Source organism: Yarrowia lipolytica, chromosome 1F (genome assembly GCF_001761485.1).
Source record: "Yarrowia lipolytica chromosome 1F, complete sequence".
Taxonomy (NCBI): domain Eukaryota; kingdom Fungi; phylum Ascomycota; class Dipodascomycetes; order Dipodascales; genus Yarrowia; species Yarrowia lipolytica.
Genome location: NC_090775.1, coordinates 2,153,022 through 2,169,431, shown reverse-complemented (window position 1 = coordinate 2,169,431; position 16,410 = coordinate 2,153,022). Strand labels below are relative to the sequence as shown.

The following is a 16,410-nucleotide window of genomic DNA, read 5'->3' as shown; positions in this document are numbered from 1 at the left end:
ACTCGTCGACATTACACAGCAATGGAGGGCTTGTATTTCAACATCAACAAGTGAGTATGTCAGGCTTTGGAGGCTTGCGGAGAATTGGAGAGGCCAATTATTGGTGGAATGCACGAATTGGTTGAAAAAAACGGCCGCTCGACGAGTGCTATAGCACCGCCCCCTACACAGTGGCATATGTGAACAGAACATCACGACATCTGGGTGATATCACAAGATCTAATGTGATAATCAATGGCTTGAAGGATGTCTAGATGAACCACGTTATTTAATTCATTTTCGACTTTAGCAAGTGACATGGTCGCACCAACCCCTATTGTTCGCTCTTGACGTACAGTCGTACGGCCAGTCGTTTCCGCGCGCTCCATTACTAACCCAGCGGCTACGTTGAGGCTCTCGTTCGAGGCTACCAGTCTGGTCTGCTCAAGTCCAGCAACTACACCAACCTCACCCAGTGTGACTCGCTGGAGGACTTCAAGACCCAACTGTCGTCCACCGAGTACGGCAACTTTCTGTCCAATGTGCCCTCACCCATCTCTACATCGACAATCCAGGAGAAGGCCGCGGCCAAGCTGATTGCCGAGTTTCGATATGTGCGTGCTCAGAGCGTGGAGCCCATGACCAAGTTCATGGACTACATTTCCTATGGATATATGATTGATAACGTTGCTCTGCTCATCAATGGAGCTCTTCACGAGAGAGACAACACCGAGATGCTGGAGCGATGCCACCCTCTGGGATGGTTCGACACCCTGCCCACTCTGTCTGTGGCCACTGATGTGGAATCTCTCTACGACACTGTGCTTGTTGACACTCCTCTGGCCCCCTACTTCAAGGACTGCTTCCAGGGTGGCGTGCATGAGCTGGATGAGCTCAACATTGAAATCATCCGAAACCGGCTGTACAAGGCTTACCTCGAGGACTTTTACAACTTCAGCATGACCTTGCCAAGCCCCTCTGACCAGATTATGAAGCAGCTGCTCGATTTTGAGGCGGACCGACGATCCATCAACATTGCCCTCAACTCCTTTGGCTCTGGTCTGTCTTCCTCCGATCGACTGTCCCTTATGCCCCAGTTTGGCCAGTTGTACCCCGTTGGAACCGAGGCTCTGTCTCGAGCTGAAGACGTGGAGCAGGTCCGAGCCATCATCGACGGTCTGTCTGACTACAAGGGTGTGTTTGACACCACGGACAACAAGTCGCTGGCCGACCACTTTTACAAGCGGGAGATGGACATGTGCAAGATGGCCTTCACACAGCAGTTTACTTACTCCACCATCTGGGCCTGGATTAAAACCAGAGAGCAGGAGGTGCGAAATATCACCTGGATTGCAGAGTGCATTGCCCAGAATCAAAAGGACCGAATCAACAACTACATTAGTGTCTTTTAGTCTGCACTGAATATCGACACTTCTTTATTATAGCTAATAGATACGTTAACATGGATGGATTGGTGGGGCGGGAGTGAGTCTGTGAACGGCACACGAGAGCGACTCAAGCGCAGGCAATTCAAAGCTACAAGTACCAGGACGAACTACGCTACATAGCAGGAAGGACAGATTGTTTGAATAGTATGTAGTAATGACTAATAACGACCGTGAAAGCGAGACGCTACCCAGTTTTCGTGTTGTATGTACTGTAAAATACCCTACTTCTTATATCCTTGACAGGAGAATATTTTCGACATGGGTGGTGCAATCCTCCAAGGGTACAGTACCTACCTGGATTATTAAAGCACTAATGAGGTTTTCATAGTGCTAGACAGCACGGTTCTCGAGTTGGTCTAGTCAATCATCTGGACCGTCAATAGTTGTAGCCACAGGCTTGGGCTAGACTGTTTAAGCAAACAAACATTGACTAGCGGTGGTTAATGATGGGATGGGTCAAGGGACACGCGTGGGGGCTTTTAAATACCAGGAGACCTAAACATATGTACTGTCGATGTATTCACTTTCTCACTCCGTATATTGGTGAAGGAGTTTTTAGACAAAATACTTTAGCTGACTGTAAGAAAGTGTTCCATAGTGAATGAAAACTCGAAACAAACTTGCATGGTGGTGGTCTGTACTGCTGATGGCGAATACCGTCCTGGAGACCACTAACCAGTGACATATCGTGAGGATCTCTTGCCACCGTTGTGGATCACAAGATCAACTTGGTGAGACTAGACCGGGGAGATCCGAGACACAATCTGCAGCCCTCTACCCCAAGACACGATTGGCCCACTTTATATAAGAAGGTCAAGCTTGATCCTTCCTTGTCCTTCACGTCTGGCTTCAGATGCCGGGGACCGAGTTACCGACATGTCGAACCACCTTCTACAGTATCGTACCTACGAGGGGTTTGTTTGTGAATGGCGCTATGGTTGCTGGGTCACCAGAATGTTTTCAAGGAAACAAGACTAGGTCTTTCCTCCTGTGGGACTATTCTCGCTACTTGTACTTGGTTGTGTAGCACCTGGTTGATCTAATTACGTCATAGAGACCAACTAAAATAGCGTAGATAATAGTGGCAAGACTAAAGCGGCAACCATATTGGCGTCAGGACGTGTTTTGAACTGAATTCTTCTGAATTCTTCTGTTTCCTCACCAAATCGCCTGCAACTTCTGCTCTCTTGGAGTCAGAAATGTTTCACGTATTCCCGCGTATTTCCGAAGCCTAGCCAGCCGCACCTCAGACGTCTGAGTTTACCCGAAGTTCCTTTTTTCCTCGCGTCTATAGCCGTCTAGTTTCAAACGGTCTTTTCCGACGCAGGCCGCCAAACTCTGTCGACAGTAAATGGAGGAGCAGCAGCAACATGGGGCTCAAAAAAGTGATAGATGCGTCAGAGAATGGTTTCAAGGGTCTGAAAAGCCGCAAATATACATATACAATATATTCTCGTGGAAAACCCCGCTCCGTTGTAGCAATAATATTCCCAGACACTTCCCCTCAACAACCCTCTGAGGTGAGACTCTGCTCCCATTCAAGGGCCGTGTTTACCTATGCCAATAAGCAGGCATGACCAGGCATGGTACGAATACAGCTGTAAGCGCGCCAGTGTGGTCAAAGGAATGTTTTCACATGTTCGAGCGAGTACTTGTGGCGTACCGAGCGCAAGTTCTGCAGACAGCAAGAGATCGCGAATACGAGTGATACAGTACACACAAGTTCGATACAAGTCCTACTCTCCACCTTGTACTTGTCCACTTGAACGGTATACTGTACTCATATCGAACTTTGAGACAATGACATCATAGACTAAAGTACCCCTCAAGACGGAGACTCTAACGCGTGTCCCATACAGCATTCTACAAGTACAGTACATAGTGTACCCAAGTCGGCCGACAATTGCTGTAGCGTGGGTGAATGTTGAAAAGTGACGTCATGCGCTTTCTCAAGCTCTTTCTCAAGCTCTTGTAAGAGGAGGGGAACCACCATGCAGCTTTTGGGCATCACATGACTGGTGCCCAGAAAACGGGTGGGGAAAGGGTATGCGAGCTATCGTATTGATGTATACGTGGAGCAATTGTTGTCTAATTTTCCCGCTGAGACCTCCATACACGTGTGTGACTTCTTTACTCCCACGTGACCGGGCCACATGAGCTCCCTCGCAAGGTTATTTCCAGTCACTTGCGGTGGGCTGTTTTTTAAGCTCCGTCGGGCAACTCTAAAGAGTTTGATGACCCAGTTGCGGGCTGGGCAGCACTAAACATGCGAGATAGAAAGAGGAGCGTGGTGATATTGAAGGGTAAAATAAAGGCAAAAATAGGCGCTGCTGTGGGCGGAAAAACAGCCCCGAAACGGATGGCGGAACGGGGAACACGGCCCCCGTACACCCGGCCAGTCTCCGGGGCCGTTAAGAATGCCCTCACATGCGGGTCGCTTCCTTCCACCTCGGCTTCTGCAGTCTTGAACAGATAAAATTTGGGAGAATTTTTTTTTTTCTCGTTTCCTTTCTCTTTTTGAGTTTGGGATTGTGAATTTCCACTCAAGCCTTTTTGTTCTCGGCCGTTTGGGAGGATGAGGTAAGCACACTCGGCCAGATGATTGGTCGCCCCGCATCAGATAGACAGCCCAATGATGCGCTCCAGACAAGGGAAAAAAAGCCAATGTGCGAGGGTGTTAAGGGATTAAGGTAAGGAAATAGAGATTCAGTCACCACTTTAGCATGAGGGGAAAAATGAAGACATAAGGGGGGTAAGCATGGATGGAGCTACGATAACGTAAGGGTTCTTAGCGAGCGACGGGGCGTGGAACGCGACTGGGGCGGCCCACACGGCGGCCCAGGGTATGGCGCCGGAATAAATATTGCACCAAACCTGCGGTGCATCTTCAATAGAGTTTCCAGACAATGATCCGGTGGTGCGCGCAGGCTGTGAATTGGGCCCGTATGGTATGTTAGTGTTAAGTCTAAGCTGAGGTGGTGTGAAACACAAAGCTACTGCTGCGGACATGAAATAAAACACTACAGTAAGTACGGAGGTTTTCTTTCTTCATCTGCTCCACCTTAGTGCAAGTTACTCTTGATACACACAATACACACAATACACACAATACACACAATACACAGACGATACCAATCGATACACACAAGAGTAAACCCGACACTTCAACCACAACTACGACCGTACATCGCTACACCGCTACATCCACAAAGTCCCACACCGCCATGGAAGACTTTCTATTTCCTGGAAAATCAGGACCCACCACTGGCATCACCCGCAACCCCGACGATGCCATGACGGTAGCAAAGGGGTTCGAGTGCGACTCGCCCATGCAGCTCAACTCGCCACCAGCAGAGCCCCAGACCGACGATGACAACGACACAGACATGAACGCAGAAACGCAGTCGCCACAGAAACCGTGCCAGTACACCTCGCGATTCGCCAAGGCAAACACTTTCAACAACCTCAAGGCGGACGAACAGCCACAGCCCGTAGACGTGCTTGGAGGAGGAGCAGGCAAGGGACACTTCTCAAGGCTGTCGCAGACACTCTCCAAGTCGTACAGAGATAGTGACTATACGTTCCGAGAACGTGTGCCCTTTGGAGAGTCCGACGAATATGTCCCCGGCATGGACTTCACGCAGCAGCAGGGCGACACCAAGAGCGACGCAACCACCAACCTGTCGGGACCAGCCTCGGTGGCTTCTCCTCGACGTTCGGATACCGGAGAGTTCAGGGATATCAGCACGGGCTCCAGTTCTGTCGACCTCGCTGCTTCGGCCGCTGCTTCTGTAGACTGGAAGTCTTTGCCCTTCAGCACCCGAAAGAAACTGCGATCTGCCATTGCCGAGATGCAGATGTCGCCCCTTAACACAGTGTCGTCGCCTATGTCCATTTCGCATAAGGATGACCATATTGCAAACTCACTGTTCTCCCCGCAGTCGTTTGGCCAGAACTCCTACGGCGGCTCTGTGGGTCCCCCTCCCGCTATCCCCTTTTCCAAGCGACGGTCTCGAAACAACACCCTGCTCAACTCGACCCAAGACTCTGCTTCTTCTGCAGCCTCTTCGCCTGCTCAGAACTTTCTCGCCAAGTTCTCTTCGCCCTCAGTGTCTCGGTCTGCCTCCGTGAACATGGGCAACATGACTACCCTGGGCAGTCAGCCCGAGGGAGTGGTGGCCGGAACCCCATCTGGCAACGCAGAATTTTCTCTGACTGCTGACGCACTCACTGGTGAAGAGATTGGACGATACACTCTGGGACAGAAGATTGGATACGGAGGGTTCTCGGACGTTTACGAGGCCGACTGCAAGTCTCTTCGTGGAGGAGAGCCCAACAAACCCAAGGCGTGCAAGGTGGTGAAGAAGAACGCCCGGCTGGCTGCTCGAACCAGCGAGTCTGACCTCTCCAGTATGGAGTCTGCTGACTCTTCTGCCTTCAACTCTAGACGCAACTCCAACTCTGTTGGCAGTATTAACGATACAAGCCGAAGTGCAATTGTCCCGTCCGAGGAACATTTGCAGATGCTGCAGGAGGTCAACATTTGGCGCACGCTTCGACACCCTAATGTACTGGATCTGGAGTATGTCTATGAGGACAACCGAGCCATCTACTGCTTCACCTCCAAGATTATGGGAGGAACACTGTTTGATTTGGTCAAGAATAACCGACAGGGCATTGATGTGGAGACTGCTCGACAATATGCCTTCCAACTGGCTTGTGCCATGTCGTACCTACATGAGTCCATGCACATTGTCCATCGAGACATAAAGCTTGAAAACTGTCTCTTGGACCCCCAGGATGATGGTTCGTACAACCTGCTGGTGTGCGATTTCGGCATGTCTGACTACATCAACCAGGACGAGGAGCATGAGAACTCTCGACGACAGAACCGACCCATTGGTCCCTCCACCTATTCTTCTACTCTAAGAGGGGGCACTACCACCGCCAATGGTACTGCTACTCCTGTGCCTTCCACTCCCTCTTCTCAGGGAGGCTCGGTGAAGCGAGACAACCTTGGCTCCCTTCCCTACGCTGCTCCTGAGCTGCTTTCTACAGCCGAGCCCATTTACCATCCTTCCGTCGACATTTGGTCCTATGGAGTGGTGGTCTACGCCCTCCTGGTAGGTAACTTGCCTTTCACCCATTCTTTTGTTCCCAAGCTTCGAGGTCTCATTCAGAACGCTCAATGGGACCGGGAGCTTCTTAAGAGCAAGCTGGGTGACGGCAACGACGACTGGGTTGAGCTTCTGGAGAAGTGTTTGACCGTGGATCCTGAGGAGCGTGCCTCTATTCGTCAGGTTCTGACCTCCTCTGTTTTTGAATCTCTGGCTGAAGCCCTTGTTAGTGACACTCAATAGAGAGTGACCACACTCAAAACCAAAAACAACAACCATCGCTACTAACAGTCTTTTGCATGTGTCAACCTTTTACATAGACACCTTATGAATAATGAATATATTGCATGAAACAATAATAATACACCCACTACCAGTACAGTCCAGTGCTCGTACTGTATATACTGTAGGTATATTACATACAATACACCGTAAATTTTAGATGTTCTTGTCGTTTGTTACAGATGGCATAGCATATGGTTTCTTTCAAGTGTCAGAAGCATACATCTTCGCTCCAGTCACTCTGTCATTGACAGATATCATAAATACTAAATATAAACTACTCAGACACTTCCTTTCTCAAGTCCCGGACATCTTCTCTCACCTTTTTGGCCTCGTCAATCACCTCATCAACTTCACCTTCGAGCACTTTTTTCTCAGCGTCCTTTTCCAGCTCATCGACCTGGATGCTCGTCTTATTTTTGTCCTCCTCCAAATCCTTGTTTCCCTTTTTCAGCTCGTCCAGCTCCTTGAGAGCCTTCTCAGCCTTTGCTTCGGTCTCATCAGCCTCTTTTTGAATCTCCTCCTTCAACACGGCCTTCTCGGCCTCATCTTCTATGTCCTTCACCGTCTGGTCGGTCTTGTTGACTCGACTGGTGCCTGTTTCGGCCTCATTGTGTCGCTCCCACAGCTGTTCAATATTGAATCTGGCAAGTCCCTCGTACTCCTCAACGTTGCCAACAACAGACATTCCAATGGAGGCCTTGAAGCAGTCGACGAGAATGAGCTTGTCGTAGTTCTTGAGGTCGACAGAATGGCCGTGGTCCTGGCCCACTCGAGAAGCGACTGACTGGATAACCTCGTCTCGGTTCATGCCGTCGAAATTTCGCATCGTCGGTCGAATGGCGTACTTGAGCGGTTTCTGACCCTCCTTCAGGTGAAAGTGGGGACCCAGAACAATATCACACAGCTTCTCCAGCTCGGGCTTGCTAGCACTGCAAGTCAGAGTGACGGGAGTCATACGCTGAACAAACCGAGTGGACTTCTTTCCAGTGTCCTTGACTCCTTGGCAGATGGCCTTGACAAAGTCCACGGGCACCACGGGCTTTCTGGTTCGCACAAATAACATGCATTCACATCCCAGAGGCAATGGAGTGATGAGATCCTTCTTGGTATCCTTCATGGCAGCCACCTCGGCAGCCATGGCCTTATCAATGTCGTCCACGTCTTCAATGTCGTCGCCTTCCTCGTCGTTTTCCACCACAGTCGTTCCATACAGCTTGTCGCACCACTCGTTCATCATCAGTCGCACCTCGTTCTTGGCCATGTTTTCCTTGCCTCGGGTGTAACTTACGTACACTCCCTGGTAGCGGGGTTCCACATTCTTGATGGCTCCGGGCAAGTACCGCGCCTTTTTGTTGCGCTTGTTGGCGTCTCCTGATCCGCTTCGTTTGCCCATGATGTGTTTGTATAGTGGTGAGATGCTGGTCCAAAAAAAAACTGAAAAAAGTTTAGATCGCAGATGATCTTGCTGGAACTACTGTACAACTAGTGCCGGAGCTATGAGAGCTGATGTTGAACGGTAAGCAATAGGGCGAATGTTGAGAGAATATGCAAGGCGTATGTTCAAGCCAATCTGATTTTGTTGGCGGAGTAACATCGACAAAGCAAGACTATGGGAATGAGTGTTCTCTCTAGCTGCCCAAGTATACGTTTTTTTGGCTGCTACTGTTGCAGAAGTGAAACATCGGGCGGTAGAGGCAGGATTCAGGCGAAGACTATATATAATCTCTCATACAACACTGAAGCAACAATTTGTTGATCCAGCTGCCTATACTTGTACACTACCACTGGCACCCAAGTATCAATGAGTTGTATATGAGAAGTATTCTGGGTACTGTACAAGTTGTCGTATGTATATTCTCTACTAATGTTACAGTATGTACAGTACCTACTTACTGCAACTTTCCTTGACCGATACTACTGGTATTGCACCAGTACAATACGATATCTAGGGCACACAATGGACACCCTGTCTACAACATCTCTCATACAATCGTAAGTAGTTTTAAACTCTTTGCTTATGGTCGCATACGACGACCGATTTTAATAGTTCACGAATAGATTACTCGCAAACCTCCTCCTTATCTTCGACAACAACCTCCTTGATCTCCTCGATGGTGGTGTACTCGGACTCGGCAGGCTCGGGCTCGACAAGACCCAGCTCCTCGAGCTTCTTGTCAGTCTGGGCTCTCCAGGCGGTCCACTCCTCGAGCAGTCGCTTCCGCAGCATGATAAGCTCTCGAGAAGCCTCGGAAGCCTCCATGGCGTCGATCTCCTCAAACTTTCGAGAGTACTCCTCCAGGTTGTTTCGGATATCCTTCTTCTGCTGCTTGGAGAGCAGAGTAGGGGGTCGGGGTCTCCAGGAAAAGTGCTTGAATCGGTCAATGGACTCCTCTCGCTGCAGCTGGCCTCGGAAGTCCCAGATCTTGTATCCGTTTTCGGTGTGGTGTCTCCAGTAGGAAGACCAGGTGGCGACAAACCGTCCAGAGGGATCCCACTCGAGAGCAGAGATACCGTAGTGCTCGGACGAGCCGAGGAAGTGCAGGTTGGCAGGAAGATCCTTGTCACCGTGCTTTCGGTCACCCTCGTAGTCCATGTCCCAGAAGTCGAGATCGATAGAGTTAGAGCCCTCAATCATGACAGTGATGAGGAATCGACCGTTAGGGGACCAGAACAGAGAGTTACAGTTCTTCTTGTCAAATGCCTTGATCAGCTTCCATGTGCCCTGGGTTCCCTTGTGTCGCTCAAGAGCGTAGAAGGACAGAGTGTGTCGGTTGGCGGGCAGAGGACCGTCGTAGTTGGTGGTGGAGTCCGAGTTGGAAATGGTGACGAATCGGTCTCCGTGGGGCTCCCAGGCCATGTTGGTGACGGTGTCCTTGAGCTCCATAACCTCGACGGGCACTCCTCGCTCGCACAGTCGGAAGAACTCGAGGTTGGTAAAGGTAGACTTCTTGGACTTTGTGTGTCGGTCGACCTTGACGCACAGGAAGCGTCCCTGGTCCTGCCAGTGGATCTTACAATCGGCCACGTTGAACAGGTTTCGGGTTCGCAGCACCTCCTTGTTGGAAGCCTTCATGAGGACCACTCGAGCGGTCTGGTTGCCAATTTCAGGAGTCCAGTAGCAGAGAACAGACTCAGTGGCGGACTTTTGTCGTCCCTCCAGGTTAACAAGAGCAGGAGCCCACTCAAAGTCGACGATACCGGGAGCCTTGACGGACTTCTTATCCAGCAGAGACATGGTCTCGGTCTCGTAGATAGACAGCTGCTCTCCGGGGATCATACGGGCAGCGTACTTGTCGTCAGGAGAGAACTTGAGAATGGGCCAGGACATAGAGGCGCCCTTCTTCTCCGGGGGCATAGCAAAGGTTCGGACGGGAAGTCGAGTCTCGAGGTTCCATACAATGATCTGTTTGCCCTCGTCAGCGGGGCCAAAAGGAATGCTCTTTCGCTTCTCCTCGTCATCAGGGAGAACGAGAGGAACGTTAGACCAGGTGACAAGGAACTTCTCGCAGGGAGAAAACTGCACCATCTTGACGTTGGGATGCTGGAATTTGCAGATAGGAGGAGCCCAGTCGGGGCCACCCCACAGCTGAACACCTTGAGTATGAGTAGACACAAGGTAAGTACCGGTGGGAGACCAGTAGACCTGGGTCTCGGTCCATCGCTCTCGGTCAACGTCAGCCTCCAGAGTATCACCCTTTTTGTTCCAGAAGACTCCGACTGTGTCTCCTCGATGGAGCACAAACTGGTCTCGGCCCTGGGGGTCCATGAGCCAGCTTCGCAGATGTCCCTGTTCCACAAAAGGCTCGGTCTCGGGCTCGACAAACTCCTCGGTTTTCAGAGTGTCGTACTGCATGCCGTACTTCTCCACCTCGGACAGCTTGTTGACAAGCAGCTTATGGTTCTTGTCAAACTGCTTGTTGTGGAAAGACTTGACGGCAGCAGCAGCCATCTCGCCCGTCTCGTACTCAATGAAGACAAATCCGGTGGACTTACCGGTGGCCTCGTCGAAGGGAATAAAGATGCCGTCTTCCTTGATCTTGCCAACAGCGCCAAAGAACTTCTTCATGACGTTGGCCAGGGCTGCCTGCTTGGCCTGGGGAATCACAGGAGCTCCATCGACAACGATGAAAGACTCAAAGCCCTCGTCCGCGTTGACAGCGTACTTCTCCTCCAGATCGGAAAAGTCAATATCGAGGTTATCCTCCACAGTCATTTTTCGTGGTGGTGGTGGTGGTATGAAGGGCCTATAATTTTACCCTTTGATTCAAATCGCACACGCAGCTTTTTTTCACCAAGAGAGGGTAACACAAACCTTAATGTTAATGGACCCAGCATCAGGATCAGGACCGAGCTCATGTGCATACTGTACAGTAGTTTGTTTTCTGGTGGCTATTAGCAATACCGTGGGTTGGTCACGTGATATGGATATCATGGACGCGAAATATTGACACGTGTGTGATATGAGGGGGGTGCAGTTTTCTGATTTGAGATCGGTGCATTATTAGACAGGTTGAATCGTTCTCTGAGAATGAGTCGGGGTTGAGTCGGGGTTGCTTGGTGCCATCTGTGAGAGTGAGTGGAATAACAAGAACCGGTAATTGTGAGCACGTCTACAAGTAGGTCGAGCGTGTAACGTATGGAAGAGTTGCGGTTTTCAGAAGTGGTCATAATTAACGACAATATCAGATATCAGTGTTTGTATATATTGTACTGAAGTCTGTACTGAAGTCTTGTTTGGTTTACTTGGATCAAGGATCTTAGTTAACATTATTAAAGAATGTTTGTTGAAGAATGTTTGAGCAAGCTTGGTCTATCACAAGTACATACCGTCTTCGTACCGTAAGTACTTCAATCGTATAAAACAGTATTTCAATAGTTTCTTACTGCTTTATTTTTGGTACTTGCAGTCTCCAAGCATCTCTCAAATAGACAGTCCACTCATGGACCAAGTGACGAACAGTCTCGTAACATCTGATTTTCTTGAATGCAAATCAACGTGGTGGTGCAAGTACAAGTACAAGATACAAGTACAAGATACAAGTACAAGTAGTCATAAGCCCCCTCCTTCAGGAAAAGTCCCCAGTAGCGCTTTTTAACCCCTCCACCCATGTATAATCTGCCATCTGAAACACCGATTCCTCTAAGAGAACATATGCCAAATGACCTTTGTTGACCTTCTGTCGACATCATTAAACAGGTTAAATGGGCTCTCCATAGCCGTCCTAACCTTTAAGAGCCAAGGAGCAGTCTCGTTCGGGAATAAGACTCTATACTGGTGGCAATTGTACTTGTACTTGTACAGCAGATTTATTTCTACCCCCTGACAAGTCACGTGACCGCACTCACAGGTATATCGAGCCAAAGCCCCCAAGCTACAATGGACATACAAGTACAAGCAAGTAACCTACAGTCGAGAATGTCATGATTCTTCAAGTCACGTGAAATGAATATGCACGAGAGTATAAAGTTAAAGGACTCCAACATAGGGAGGACTTTCTCGGTTACTGTACGTCCCCACGTGTAGTTCGTCTCCTTCCCAAACTCATAACCTGTGTTGTCCTCCCCCAGAAGTTAAAACTCCAGCACAACCCGTGATTTAAAGTTTTCGCTTAACCGCACCTTTGACCAATCCAGATAAGACCTAGGGCCTGCCAAAAGATACACCATTGCTATACACCGCATCACGTGGGAATTATTTATCATACACGTGACCAATCTCTCCAAAAAGGAGATTTCCAGGCCGCGTTTGACACGACATTAAACCCTTCGGGTTAGGGTTTCCGTGCAGTGCAGCATCTGTCGAATGCTGAAACGTGCAACGTCTTCGGTCTCCGATAATTGGATAATTCGCCTATAAGTCCCTTGCTAGAACGAAATGAGCGAACGAGACGGATTTCTGGAGCAAGGTGGACGCGACTCTCGTGACCACGTCCACGACTATGACACACGTGAGACCTCTCAACATCGACGTCCCTCTCACAGCTTCAAGTCCGAGACCAAACCCGACAAACGGTATCTATATGCTGGAATCTCGTTGGTGGTCAGTTTGATCGCGTTTGTGGCTCAGACCGAGACAGCCGGCTACGTGGCTCATAACCTGCAGTACAAGAAACCCATCTTTATGCTGTACCTGACACATTCGTCGTGGGTCTTTCTGTTACCATTACAGCTGCTGTTCATCAAGATCTTCAAGCGATGGAAGACCCCATGGAGAGTCTTTCTGCGTCGGCAATACGAGCTCGTGTTGAACACCGCCCGAGCCACTCAAGAACACGCAGGTGACTTCTCCGGTCAACATCCGCTCAAGTATATTATGGTCACATCTTTCTGGCTGTTTGTGGCCCTGTCTTTCGCTGGATCCTCCTGGTACATTGCCGTAAACCTCACCACCCCCAGTGACCTGACCGCCATCTACAACTGCTCGGCCTTCTTCGCCTATGCCTTTTCCGTGCCGATGCTGGGAGAGTCTCTCAAGCCTGCCAAGGTGGTCAGTGTGGTGGTCGCTATTATTGGTGTGCTCATTGTGTCTTACTGGGACACTAACGAGGGAGAAGGCGAGGTCTCTTACCCCCACAGAGGTATCGGAAACCTCATTATCGGAGTGGGAGCCATTCTCTATGGTCTCTATGAAGTCATGTACAAGAAGCTGGCTTGCCCTCCCAACACCATCTCCCCACGTCGTCAGGCTGCCTTTGCCAACGTGGTGGCCTTTTGTATCGGTCTCTGTACTCTGCTGTTCCTGTGGCTGCTGCTTCCCATCCTTCACTGGACCGGCCTGGAGCCGTTTGAGCTGCCCCATGGATCAGCTGCCGGCATCATGATTGCCAACATTGCGTCCAACGCCATCTTCTCAGGTGCTTTTCTGATTCTCATGGCCCTGACTTCTCCCGTTATCGGATCGGTCGCTGCCCTGTTGACCATCTTCCTGGTGGCTATTGTCGACTGGCTTCTGTTCGACACGCCTATTGGAACTGGAGGCGTGATTGGAGGTCTTATCATCATTGGAGCCTTCATCATGCTCAGTTACGCCAGTTTCCAGGAGCTCGGCGAGGAGGCAGAAGATAGTGATAGTGACGACGACATCATTTAAGAGAAGGACGAACTGGGGGATATGACAAGGAATAAATAAAAAGGGGGTAACGCTACAAACTGTACATATTGTGTGCAATCATTACATTAATATGCTTTCCAAAAGGCCATTCATGTCATCAAGGTGGCAAAGAACTGTGTATCACACTGTTCTGTAGTAAGATACAGACACTCCCGGTAGAACATTTATTAACGACATATCCATACAACAACACTACTGGCATGTACTTACTGCCCCTACCTCCTCTTCTAGCCACAGGTGGTTCAGTAGCAACTCTCATATCGTCCAATGTCTCCTTGACTATATACATATCCTCATCTCAAGGCTCACAGGCTCTTGTCTAACATCTCTTTGTTGATGCACATATCCCTATCGCTTCCTCTAAGCAGCCTTGGTGACGAGCTGCAGACCGTGCCACTGCTTGATCTCGTCAGCAAGCAGAGCGTTTACCAGACGATGTTGCTTGACCATGGGGATGCCCTTGAACTTGTCGGACACAATCTGGATGGCAAACATGGAGCCGCAGCCGCCGGAAATGTCCCGCACATCCAGACTCACGGGTTTGAACTCGTCGGTCAGCATCTGGCTGATTTGCTTCTCGTAGTCGTTCAGCTCGTTTGGACGTCTCCACGAGGCATTTCGCGCAATCTGAGTAGTGGAGAAGGGTCGCACAAACGCGGGTCGGGCGGCAAAGAGCCGGGAGTTCATCATTTGTCGCAGCATTGTGTGTGTGGGTGTGTGTAGTTTTTGATGCGGAAAAAGTAATTTGCAGTGGTGATGTTTCAAGGTGGTTTAGGTTGTAGTCCCAACCGAACAAGTAGGTTATCGGGGGGCAAATATCGGAGGGGACAAGGAGAGTAATTAGTTGACTTAGTAAGCATTGCAGAGGTGAAATATGGATGTCACATGATACAGAAAGGTCCGCTGAGTAATATTAATGGCCAAATCTCCTAAATTGTCGATTAAAAGCGCACTTTTAGGACCCATCTCTGAACACCCCGCACTGCGCTCTCTGAACCTAAATGCATGCATCATTACAAATGCTCTCCCGTAATTTGACAGACAAGGGTGTAATGATGAGATGAGAAATGTCCAAGTAGTGTACTAGTTACTTGGCTGACCATAAAGATGGAGAATATACAGTCTGTAGACTCTTCGAGGGCATTGTAGTGTGCATATTAGAGTTTTTAATTTCTTAACTAATTATCAACTAAATTATAAGAAAGTCAGTTTGGATTTCCACCTTCGATTAGTAAGAATAATACCTCTCAGAAATGCAAAAAAAAACGCACTAGCTGAAAATACAAATGGACTCGATTGTTGAGCACTTAAAGAGACAGAGCTGTTTGCACTTCTTTTTATAGAAAGCCGCGTCAAATGCAACTATTGTAGACATTGTAGACCCCCGCCTTCGCATCACCACCACTATCAAACTTTCAGATTAGCTTTTTTATTTTTCACTCTGACTACACTCGACAGAAATGGGAAAAAGCAGCAAGGACAAGAGAGACATTTACTACCGAAAAGCCAAGGAGGAGGGCTGGCGAGCGCGATCCGCCTTCAAACTGCTTCAGCTGGATCAGCAGTTCCACTTGTTTGACGGTGTTCAGCGAGTTGTGGATCTGTGTGCTGCTCCTGGGTCCTGGAGTCAGGTGCTGAGCAGAGAGCTGTTTGAGAAGCGAGGTATCGAGGCTGGCAGCGGTAAGACGGTGGCTGGGTCGACATTTGGAGGCAAGGTTGTCACCGGGGAATCTACTGCTCAAAAATCATCCACCATGGAGAAGGCCAAGATTGTGTCTGTTGATCTGCAACCCATGGCTCCCATTGCTGGTGTCACCACTATCCAGGCCGATATCACGCATCCTCAAACTCTGAAGATGATTCTGGACGAGTTTGGAGGCGAGCCTGCCGACTTTGTGTGTTCTGACGGAGCTCCCGATGTCACTGGTCTGCACGATCTCGACGAGTACACACAGGCACAGCTGATTCTGTCTGCGCTTCAGCTGACCACCCAGCTACTGAGACCCGGAGGAAACTTTGTCGCCAAAATCTTCCGAGGACGAGATATTGATCTCATGTACTTCCAGCTGGGTCTGTTGTTCGAGCAGGTCACTTGTGCAAAGCCCCGATCTTCCAGAGGCTCTTCTCTCGAGTCTTTCATCGTGTGTCAGGGATACAAGCCTCGATCGGGATGGTCTCCCGATCTCGCTACTGGCGTCATGGTCAACAAGGAGCTCCCTCTGCCTATTTCCGAGCGGGTCGTCGCTCCCTTTGTGGCCTGTGGCGACCTGTCGGAGTACGACTCAGACGCTACTTACACTCTCCCTAGTGGAGAGGGAGTTCGAGTCAGCTTGGACCCCGTTCAGAGCCCTACTTGCCCACCATACAAGCGAGCGGTCGAGATGAAGAGAAAGAACTAGAGGGATATATAAAAGAGAAGGATTGGGATGCATTTATAATAGATTTATTGATTAGTTAATACGGGTGACTG

General features: G+C 49.6%; 9 protein-coding genes across 9 annotated transcripts; 5 read left to right on the top strand and 4 right to left on the bottom strand.

Moving 5' to 3' along the window:
* Nucleotides 1-21: 21 nt before the first annotated feature.
* On the top strand, nucleotides 22-1,391 carry YALI1_F21690g (uncharacterized protein; the record flags this gene model as incomplete). The annotated part of the gene is made up of 2 exons (XM_505487.4): nucleotides 22-50; nucleotides 380-1,391. 2 exons carry the CDS (start codon nucleotides 22-24, stop codon nucleotides 1,389-1,391), a joined length of 1,041 nt encoding a protein of 346 aa, XP_505487.2.
* Nucleotides 1,392-1,581: 190 nt separating this feature from the next.
* On the top strand, nucleotides 1,582-1,833 carry YALI1_F21676g (uncharacterized protein; the record flags this gene model as incomplete). The annotated part of the gene is made up of 2 exons (XM_068283415.1): nucleotides 1,582-1,745; nucleotides 1,788-1,833. The coding sequence occupies 2 exons, from the start codon at nucleotides 1,582-1,584 to the stop codon at nucleotides 1,831-1,833; spliced, it is 210 nt and encodes a 69-aa protein (XP_068139516.1).
* A 24-nt stretch (nucleotides 1,834-1,857) lies between these two features.
* YALI1_F21673g (uncharacterized protein) lies at nucleotides 1,858-2,112 on the bottom strand (the record flags this gene model as incomplete). The annotated part of the gene is made up of 2 exons (XM_068283414.1): nucleotides 1,858-1,903; nucleotides 1,952-2,112. 2 exons carry the CDS (start codon nucleotides 2,110-2,112, stop codon nucleotides 1,858-1,860), a joined length of 207 nt encoding a protein of 68 aa, XP_068139515.1.
* Nucleotides 2,113-4,651: 2,539 nt separating this feature from the next.
* On the top strand, nucleotides 4,652-6,787 carry YALI1_F21647g (uncharacterized protein; the record flags this gene model as incomplete). The annotated part of the gene is made up of 1 exon (XM_505486.3): nucleotides 4,652-6,787. The coding sequence occupies one exon, from the start codon at nucleotides 4,652-4,654 to the stop codon at nucleotides 6,785-6,787; it is 2,136 nt and encodes a 711-aa protein (XP_505486.1).
* A 316-nt stretch (nucleotides 6,788-7,103) lies between these two features.
* Nucleotides 7,104-8,222, bottom strand: YALI1_F21612g (uncharacterized protein; the record flags this gene model as incomplete). The annotated part of the gene is made up of 1 exon (XM_505485.3): nucleotides 7,104-8,222. The coding sequence occupies one exon, from the start codon at nucleotides 8,220-8,222 to the stop codon at nucleotides 7,104-7,106; it is 1,119 nt and encodes a 372-aa protein (XP_505485.3).
* A 666-nt stretch (nucleotides 8,223-8,888) lies between these two features.
* On the bottom strand, nucleotides 8,889-11,042 carry YALI1_F21583g (uncharacterized protein; the record flags this gene model as incomplete). Its single annotated transcript, XM_505484.1, has 1 exon — nucleotides 8,889-11,042. One exon carries the CDS (start codon nucleotides 11,040-11,042, stop codon nucleotides 8,889-8,891), a length of 2,154 nt encoding a protein of 717 aa, XP_505484.1.
* A 1,662-nt stretch (nucleotides 11,043-12,704) lies between these two features.
* YALI1_F21567g (uncharacterized protein) lies at nucleotides 12,705-13,919 on the top strand (the record flags this gene model as incomplete). Its single annotated transcript, XM_505483.1, has 1 exon — nucleotides 12,705-13,919. The coding sequence occupies one exon, from the start codon at nucleotides 12,705-12,707 to the stop codon at nucleotides 13,917-13,919; it is 1,215 nt and encodes a 404-aa protein (XP_505483.1).
* A 381-nt stretch (nucleotides 13,920-14,300) lies between these two features.
* On the bottom strand, nucleotides 14,301-14,642 carry YALI1_F21547g (uncharacterized protein; the record flags this gene model as incomplete). Its single annotated transcript, XM_505482.3, has 1 exon — nucleotides 14,301-14,642. The coding sequence occupies one exon, from the start codon at nucleotides 14,640-14,642 to the stop codon at nucleotides 14,301-14,303; it is 342 nt and encodes a 113-aa protein (XP_505482.1).
* A 758-nt stretch (nucleotides 14,643-15,400) lies between these two features.
* On the top strand, nucleotides 15,401-16,339 carry YALI1_F21540g (uncharacterized protein; the record flags this gene model as incomplete). Its single annotated transcript, XM_505481.3, has 1 exon — nucleotides 15,401-16,339. The coding sequence occupies one exon, from the start codon at nucleotides 15,401-15,403 to the stop codon at nucleotides 16,337-16,339; it is 939 nt and encodes a 312-aa protein (XP_505481.1).
* Nucleotides 16,340-16,410: the final 71 nt, after the last annotated feature.